Source organism: Tenrec ecaudatus, chromosome 2 (genome assembly GCF_050624435.1).
Source record: "Tenrec ecaudatus isolate mTenEca1 chromosome 2, mTenEca1.hap1, whole genome shotgun sequence".
NCBI lineage: Eukaryota > Metazoa > Chordata > Mammalia > Afrosoricida > Tenrecidae > Tenrec > Tenrec ecaudatus.
This window is the reverse complement of record NC_134531.1, coordinates 133952474-133960799: the sequence shown is the minus strand read 5'-3', so window position 1 is coordinate 133960799 and position 8326 is coordinate 133952474. Positions and strand designations below refer to the sequence as shown.

At 42.6% G+C, this 8326-nt stretch overlaps 1 protein-coding gene across 1 annotated transcript; it reads right to left on the bottom strand.

The window, feature by feature from the left end:
* Positions 1 to 589: 589 nt before the first annotated feature.
* LOC142440103 (fructose-bisphosphate aldolase A-like) lies at positions 590 to 7962 on the bottom strand. Its single transcript, XM_075542679.1, has 2 exons — positions 7603 to 7962; positions 590 to 616 (listed from the first exon to the last, which is right to left on the bottom strand). Exons 1-2 carry the CDS (start codon positions 7960 to 7962, stop codon positions 590 to 592), a joined length of 387 nt encoding a protein of 128 aa, XP_075398794.1.
* Positions 7963 to 8326: the final 364 nt, after the last annotated feature.

The following is an 8326-nucleotide window of genomic DNA, read 5'->3' as shown; positions in this document are numbered from 1 at the left end:
TTCTCTTGATGTTTCTTGCATCCTTCAATATTGTGCTCATAGAAACTTTGAAGATTGAAACCTTAGGCTTGAATTTTTTTCTTGAGTTCTTTCAGTTTAAGATATGCTGAACATGTTCTTCCTTTTCATTTTATTTTATTATTTTAAAAATCATTATATGGGGGGCTCGTACAATTCTTATCACAATCCATACACACATTCATTGTGTCAAGCACATTTGTACATTTGTTGTCATCATCATTCTCAAAACATTTGATTTCTACTTGAGCCCTTAATATCAGCTCCTCATTTCCCCATCCCTCCCTATGCCCCCTCCCTCATGAACTCTTCATAATTCATAAATTATTATTATTTTGTCATGTCTTACACTGTCCGAAGTCTCCCTTCACTCACTTTTCTGTTGTCCAGCCCCCAGAGAAGAGGTTATGCATAGATTCTTTTAATCAGTTTCCCCTTCTACCCCACCTTCCCTCCACCCTCCAGGTATCACCACTCTTTCAACTTTAGGTCTTTGCCAATTTTAAAAATAATATTTACATTGCCTTCTCAAATTGTGTTTTGAAATTTTGTGTTTAGCTCTTTTACTTCATCACTTCTTCCTTTTGCCGTAGTTACTCTATGATGAAGAGAAACTTCAGATTCTCTTACGACGTACACTTTGTTGTTTTCTTTCTTTCTTTCCCTTTCTCTTTCTTCATGTATGATATTCTTGATATTATCCTAAGCTCATCGGGTCTTCTGTCCCTGATGTTCTATACATCAAATTTGTTCTAGAAATGTTCTCAAAATTTAGGTGGGGTATACTCAAGGTTGTATTTTGGTCCTGTGGAGTTTCATTTTTTCAACTTCAACTTGAACTTATATATGAGAAATTGATCGTGTGTTTCACAATTTCCTTCTGGCCTCGTTTTAGTTGCTGATATTGAGAACACACTAACATATTTGAAACTTAAAGAACTTGAGGAAAAATCCAAGCCTTGAGTGGAAATCTTGTGAGATTCTATGGGCAAAATATTGAATGATGCAGCAAGCATCAAGAGAAGATGGAGAGAAGACACAGAGTCACTGTACCAGACAGAACTAATTGAAATGTCACTATTTCAGGAGGTAATATATGAGCAAGAACCAATGTTGCTGAAGAAAAAAATCTCAACCTGCATTGAAAGCATTAGCCAAAAGCAAAACATCAGAAATTAATGGAATACCAATTGAAATCATTCAGCAAGCTGATGAAACCCTGAAAGTCTATGCCAGGAAATCTGGGAGACTGTTGGTCATCTGACTGAAGAGATCCATATGTGTACCCATCAAAAAAAAAGTTGACCCAACCGATGCTCAAACTAAAAGATGACATCATCGATGTCACACATTAGTAAAATGTTGCTGAAGTACAATGGTTGCAGCAGTCCGTTGACAGTGACATGCCCAAAGTTCAGACCAGAATCAGAAGAGGACATAGAAGAGGGATATCATTGCTGATGTCAGATGGTTCTTGGCTCAGAAGAGAGAATACCAGTGTGTTGGGTCAGGTAGACCAGAGAAACAAATCCCGAGACGGTGATATATGGGTAAGGAAGAGCTTTAAATCTTGGAGTAATTATATAGCAAGAAAGAACCCAAACCCAGTTCAACTGGAGTCTGTAAGTGTGATAATAATCCTTAAGTCCCTTTTCAGATTCGCGCAGTCACCTGCAATGATGCAGAAGGCAGGAATATCACAGACCAGTGGGTGCAAAGTTCTGTGGATCCAAAGTTGGTGGAAAACATGGCAGGGCTCTGGCAGCTCTCCTAGTCAGCAAGCAGGAAGGTGTAGAATGCAGAGAAACACAGAGAGAGGCTAGCCTCCCGAGAGCTATATCGCTATTGTACTTCCAAATGAGGTCACCAAGCTGCAACCTTATTGACAGGCTAAACTCCACCCCTAACTTTTTTTTAAAAATCATTTTATTGGGGGCTCTTACAGCTCATAACAATCCATACATCAATTGTATCAAACATATTTGTACATATGTTGTCATCATCATTTCCAAAACATTTTCTATTTGAGTCCTTAGTATAAACTCCTCTTTTTCCCCTCCCTCTCTCACCCTCCCACCCACGTGAATCCTTCATTAATTATATAGTTATTATTTTTTCATACCTTACACTGTCAATTGTCTTCCTTCACCCACATTTCTGTTATTCGTCCCATTCAGTAAAGGGGGGCTATATATGCAACCTTGTGATAGGTTCCCCCTTCCTCCCCCTTCCCCATCCCTGACCATCCCCTACCCTCATGATATCGCTACTCCCACTACTGTTCCTGAGGGATTTATCTGTCCTGAATGCCATGTGTCAAGAATTCTTATCTGCACCAATGCGTGTTCTCTGGTCTAGCCAGATTTGTAAGGTAGAACGGGGTCATGGTAGTGGGATGTGGGGGGGGGGAAGCATTCAGGAACTAGAGGAATGAAGTGTTTCATTGGTGCTGTACTTCACCTTGGTTGAATCATCCTCTTTATAACCTTTATGCGGGAAGATAGTCAATTGTCTACAGATGGGCTTTGGATTTCCACTCCAATCCCTTGTTCACATTGATATAGCTCTTTGTTTTGGATCTTTTGATCCCTGATCCTGTGGACACCTCATGATCCCACAGGCTGGTGTGCTTCTCCCATGTGGGTTTATTTGCTTCCCTGACAGATGACTGTTTGTTTAACTTCAAGCCTCTAAGGCCCAGATGCTATATCTTTTGATGGCGGGGCACCATCCTCTCTCTTCACCACATTTGCTTATGAACCCATTTTGTCTACAGTGATTGTGTCAGGAAGGTGTCAAAGAGTGCCAGGTTATCAGAACAAAGTGTTTTGTGTTAAGGGAGGCCTTGAGTAGAGGTCCAAAGTTCATCTGCTATCTTAATACTTAATATATGTGAATTGGCCTCTATCCCTTTTGTTATAAATTAATATATTTACATATACACCTGCTGGCAGCTATACTTCTATAAATATCTTTGCTCTCCTAGTTCTTTCCTCTATTTCCTTTCACCTTCCTCTCATCCCACTATCATGCTCACCCTCCATTCAGCCCTCAGTAATTCCTCTGGGATACATTGCACTTAATTAAACCCCACAGGCATTATACACCCTCCTCACCCTCAATTCTATATATCTTGTTCCCTTATCTCTGAATCTGTTGCCTCCCCATTCCCCATCCCTGTCTACTCCTCTCCCCTGTCTCTCCTGAACCACCTGTCCTGATGTTTTCTCCTTGGGATTGTTCATCCTGCCTATCTTATATAGATAGACATAGGGTGAAAGAAAAATAAAAACAAACAAAACAAAACAAGAAAAAAGACAAATAGATAGTTCTAGGTCTGTCTGCTGACCCTCGTGTATGTTTTCTGATCGAGTCTGATGAGGTGCCAAGCCCTGCCCCCCAAGTCAGAATTCTATTTCCAGGATTTCTTGGGGACTTGGATACTTTGCTCCCCTTGCTGCCCTGTTGCACTCCCTTTACATTTCACCCCACTGTGCTTAGGGCAGACCAGGTACACTTTCTGCACAGCCTCTCCAGTGCTGACCCCTGTAACACTATGAGTCAGTGAGGGAACCACATGTCTTGTAGTGGGGCCAGTCCTATGGTCCGCTCTGTGCACTGGCTGCTCCAAGCAGAGATGTCTTCCCTGGGACTTGGTTGGCCATGATGATGTCCACTCTTTCTCTCTTTCTGTCCCTCCTAGTTTGCTCCTGTGTGGTCTGGGCAGACCTGCTTCTCTCCCTGGACTATATCTTTAATGCTGTCCTCTGTATAATCTTCTTCTGGGGAGGGGTCAACACAATTCAGCTTGGGCCTGGCCCAATTGTCCTCTCTGTTAGTTTGCTGCTCCAAGCCAGTGTATTGCCCTCAAGGCTTGGCGCTCTAGGATAGGGTATGGTCCCTTTCACCAAACCATACCCTTTCTTGTGGGTGTATTAATGCCCTGTTCCCCATCATCCCTGTTGTGTTTAGCTTCGTTTTCTTCCCCCTCTCTTTCCCCCTCCTTTTTAGTTAGCTGCCATATGCATCCCTGAGTTAAGTCAGACACCTGCTAAAGTACCTGGACCTCGACCCGGGATTTATGCATTAAGGAGCTTATCATCTATGCCCATAGGACTTTTTGAGCTTACCTCATTGGACTCATGTTGTATTTGTGCCTTTGTGCTTGGCTAACTTTGCTTAGCATAATTGCCTCCAACTCTTCCCATAAAACAATGTGTTTCATGTGTTCATTGCTACTTTTGAGGGCTGCATAGTACTCCATTGTATGTAAATGCAGAGTTTTCTAATCCATTTGTCAGTTGATGGAAATTTAGATTGTTTCAAGGTCTTTGAAATAAGAAAAGACTAAATGAATTCTTCATCTAAGTTGTTGGGATTCAAGTCAACAAAAAAGATAGCAATTCTTTCATGAAAAGTAAAGTCTGCAAATGACCTATTCTGTTATAAGTGCATTGTTCTTTAAGTATTAACATGAACTACAAGGAAGTCAAAATTACTTCACAAGAATTACAGAATCTTAAAACCTTTTATATTATAATAGTAACATAAAAGTGGAAATAATTATTTTCATAACTCAAATTTCTATACTGTCCTTAAAATAAAATTTTATCATAAAGAAGAGTAAATTATGTTGTGATTTAGAAAAAAATTCAATATTCTTATTTATTTATTAATTAATTTAATAAATATTTATTTAGCACCTATCATATGCTATACACAGTGGCAGACCTTGAGAATCCATGAGTGACATAGACAAATAAAGATCTAAATCCCTTTGGTATGAAGGGAAAGAAAATTAATCATAAGTGTAAAAACTAAGTTTGCGATCAAAAAGTATGCTATCTACTGTGGTTATTGTTTATAGATGCCATTGAGTCTATTCTGACTCACAGTGGTCTTATGCACAGCAGACTGAAGCATTGCTTGGTCTCCTGCACCATTCTTACCATCTTTCCTTTATACGAGTACATTTTTTTCTTTTTCAGTTTTTTTAAAATAAATCATTTTATTGGGAGCTCGTAAAACTCTTTTAACAATCCATCCATCCATCCATTGTGTCAAGCACATTTGTGCATTTGTTGCCATCATCATTCTCGAAACATTTTCTTTCTACTTGAGCACCTGGTATCAGCTTCTCGCGTTTACCCCTACCCCTACCCTACCCCCTTCCTTAACCCTTGATAATTTAAAAATTATTATTATTTTGTCATGCCTTACACTGTCCAATGTCTCCATTCACCCACTTTTCTGTTGTCCATCCCCCAGAGAGAGCTTTATATGTAGATCATTGTGATCAGTTCCCCCTTTCTCCCCCACCTTCCCCTTCCCCTCCTGGTATCTCTACTCTCATTATTGGTCCTGAAGGGTTTATCTCTTCTGAATTTCTTATGTTTGCAGCACTGACCTGTACCAGTGTACATCCTCTGGTTTAGCTGGATTTGTAGGTAGAATTGGGATCATGATAGTGGGTGGTGGGGTGGGATAGCATTAAAGAACTAGAGGAGAGTTGTGTGTTTCATTGGTGCTGCACTGCACCCTGACTGGCTCATCTTCTCCCTGCGATCCTTCTGTGAGGGGTGTCCACTTGCCTAAATATGGACTCTGAGTCTCCACTCTGTACTCCCCCTCATTCACAATAATATGATGTTTCATTCTTTGATGCCTAACACCTGATCCTATCAATACCTTGTGATCACACAGACTGGTGTGCTTCTTCCATGTGGGCTGTGTTGCTTCTCAGCTAGATGGTCGCTTATTTATCTTCAAGTCTTTAAGACCCCAAATGCTATACCTTTTGATAGCTGGGCTCCATCGGCTTTCTTCACCATATTTGCTTATGCACTCCCTTTGTCTTCAGCGATCATGTCAGGAAGGTGAGCATAATGGAATGTTAGTTTAATAGAACAAATTGTTCTTTCACTGAGGGAGTGCTTGAGTAGAGGCCCAATGTCCATCTGCTACCTTAATACAAAACCTATAAATATATGCATGTAGATATATTTCCCCATCATTCATATATATATACATGCCTGTATTTAGACCTCTATAAATGCCCTTTGTCTCCTAGTTCCTTCCTCTATCTCCTACTACTTTCCTCTTTTCCCACTATCATGCTCAGACTTCATTTGGGTTTCAGTAATTCCTCTCAGTTACATTGCCTTTGATCAAGCCCCACCAGGCCTCTCACACCCTTCTTGCCATTGATTTTAAATCACTTCTTGTTCCCTTAATCCTGGGTTGTTAACACCCACTTCCTTTCCCCCACCTCCCCCTCTCCCATGTCCCCATGGAACCATCCGTCCTGTTGTTTTCTGATCCAGATTGCTTACCACACCTATCTTAGCTAGATAGACCTGCAGAAATAATAATATGCACAAAAAATAAGACAGAGCAAAACAAACCAACAAAAGAAAACAAAACAACAACAAAAACCAACGACAAAAAAAAAAAGAAAGAAAAGTCTGTAAATAGTCCAAGATCTTTTTGTGGACTTTAGGAAGTGTTTTCTGGTCGAGTCTGATGGGGTGCTATGCCCTGGGCCCAAAGTCTCTTTTTGGTATCCCTGGTGACTTCGTTGCTCTGCTCCCCTTGCTGTTCTGTTGCACGACCTGTAGTGTTTCACTTCATTGTGGTGGGGTCAGATCCGGCACAATTCCTGCACTGTGTCTCCAGTGTTGTCCCCTATAGAGTTATGGGTCAGTGAGGGGCATCAAATTTTACAATGGGGTCGGCGTTATGGTTCTCTCTGTGCTTTAGCTGCCCTTAGCAGGAATATCGTCCTCAGGGCTTGGTGGGCCAGGATGTGTTCCATTCTCTCTTCCTTTCCCTTTATTTGTTCCTGTGTGCTCTGATCAGACATGTCCCTTTCCCTGAGCTGTAGCTTCAGTGCTGTCCTCTGAAGTGAGTTCTTCTGCAGGGAGGGGGAGGCTGTCCACATAGTTGAGATTGGGGCCGGCACCTCAGACCTTTCTATTGGTTCCCTGCTTCATGCCGGTATGTTGCATTCAGTCTTGGAGCATCAGATTGAAGTCTGGTCCCTCTTTCCCTGTGAAGATATAAACAATTCCCTCGCCTTGGGTGGGTTAGTGCCCTGTTCCCCTGCCACACATGTCTTTTCTCCCCACCCCCTTTTTTAGTTGGCTACCATATGTATCCCTGCATTTGGTCTGGCCCCTGCCATACTACCTGGACTTGACCCCAGGAATGTTTGTATACAGTAGCTTTTTCCCTATGCCCCCTTTGCATTTTTAGCTTACCTCAGCGGACTCGTGTTGTATTTGTCTTTTTGTGCTTGTCTTACTTCTTTCTATTATTCCTCCATAATTTCTTTTTCTTTTCTCCCTAAACCGTTGTTTGTTGGCAGTGAGCGGGAAAGGGCGACGGAGTTAGCATACACAGACAACACCACACACCACTGTCACAAGGGCGACAAGAGTGAGAGGAAAGCGTGGCCTGGAGCCCAGGTGGTGTCCTCCCATCAAGAGGTGGGCATGGGAGGGGGGGGGTGTCCTGGAGTATTGAGGGGGCAGCCTCACACCACCTCCATTTAGTAGGCGTGGTTAGAGACAAAGAGGGACTCACTGGATGCAGCCCAGCTTGACAACTTGGAGTGTACTTTCCTTGGCAGGTGAGGCTATTGGCCAGGGCTCCCTTGATGTACTCCTCCTGGGCCGCCTTCAGGTTCTCCTTCTTGCCACCCCAGGCCTTCAGGGCAGAGGCCTGCAGGGCTCGCCCGTAGGAGAAGGTCAGGGCCCATGGCTTCAGCAGGGGGCACTTGTTGATGGCATTCAGGTTGATGTACGCCTCCTCCTCGCTCTGGCTTCCAGACAGGAAGGTGACTCTGGTAACAGCAGGGGGCACGGTTTGGCGTAGTGCGGTGATGGTTGCCATGGCAATCTCCTCGTGGGAAAACTGTGTGCAGGCATGGCCATATTCCTCCATAATTTCCTCCAGTTCTTCTCATGCGGAAATGTGCGTCATAAGTTCATCACTGCTTTTTAGCGATGTATAGTACTCCATTGTATGTCTGTACCAGTTTTTTAATCCATTTTCCCATTGATGGAAATCTGGGTTGTTTTCAACTCCTTGCGATTGTGAACTGTGCCGTGATGAATATTGGAGCACAGATGGCTGGCCATGGTTTGTTTCTTGCCTCTTCTGGGTATATGCCCAGTAGGGGGATTGCTGGTAGCTTGATTGGTAGTTTGATTTCCATCTGTTTTAGATATCGCCAAATCGATTTCCATAGTGTCTGTACATACCTACAGGTCCACCAGCAGTGGGTGAGAGTTCCTATCTCACCATA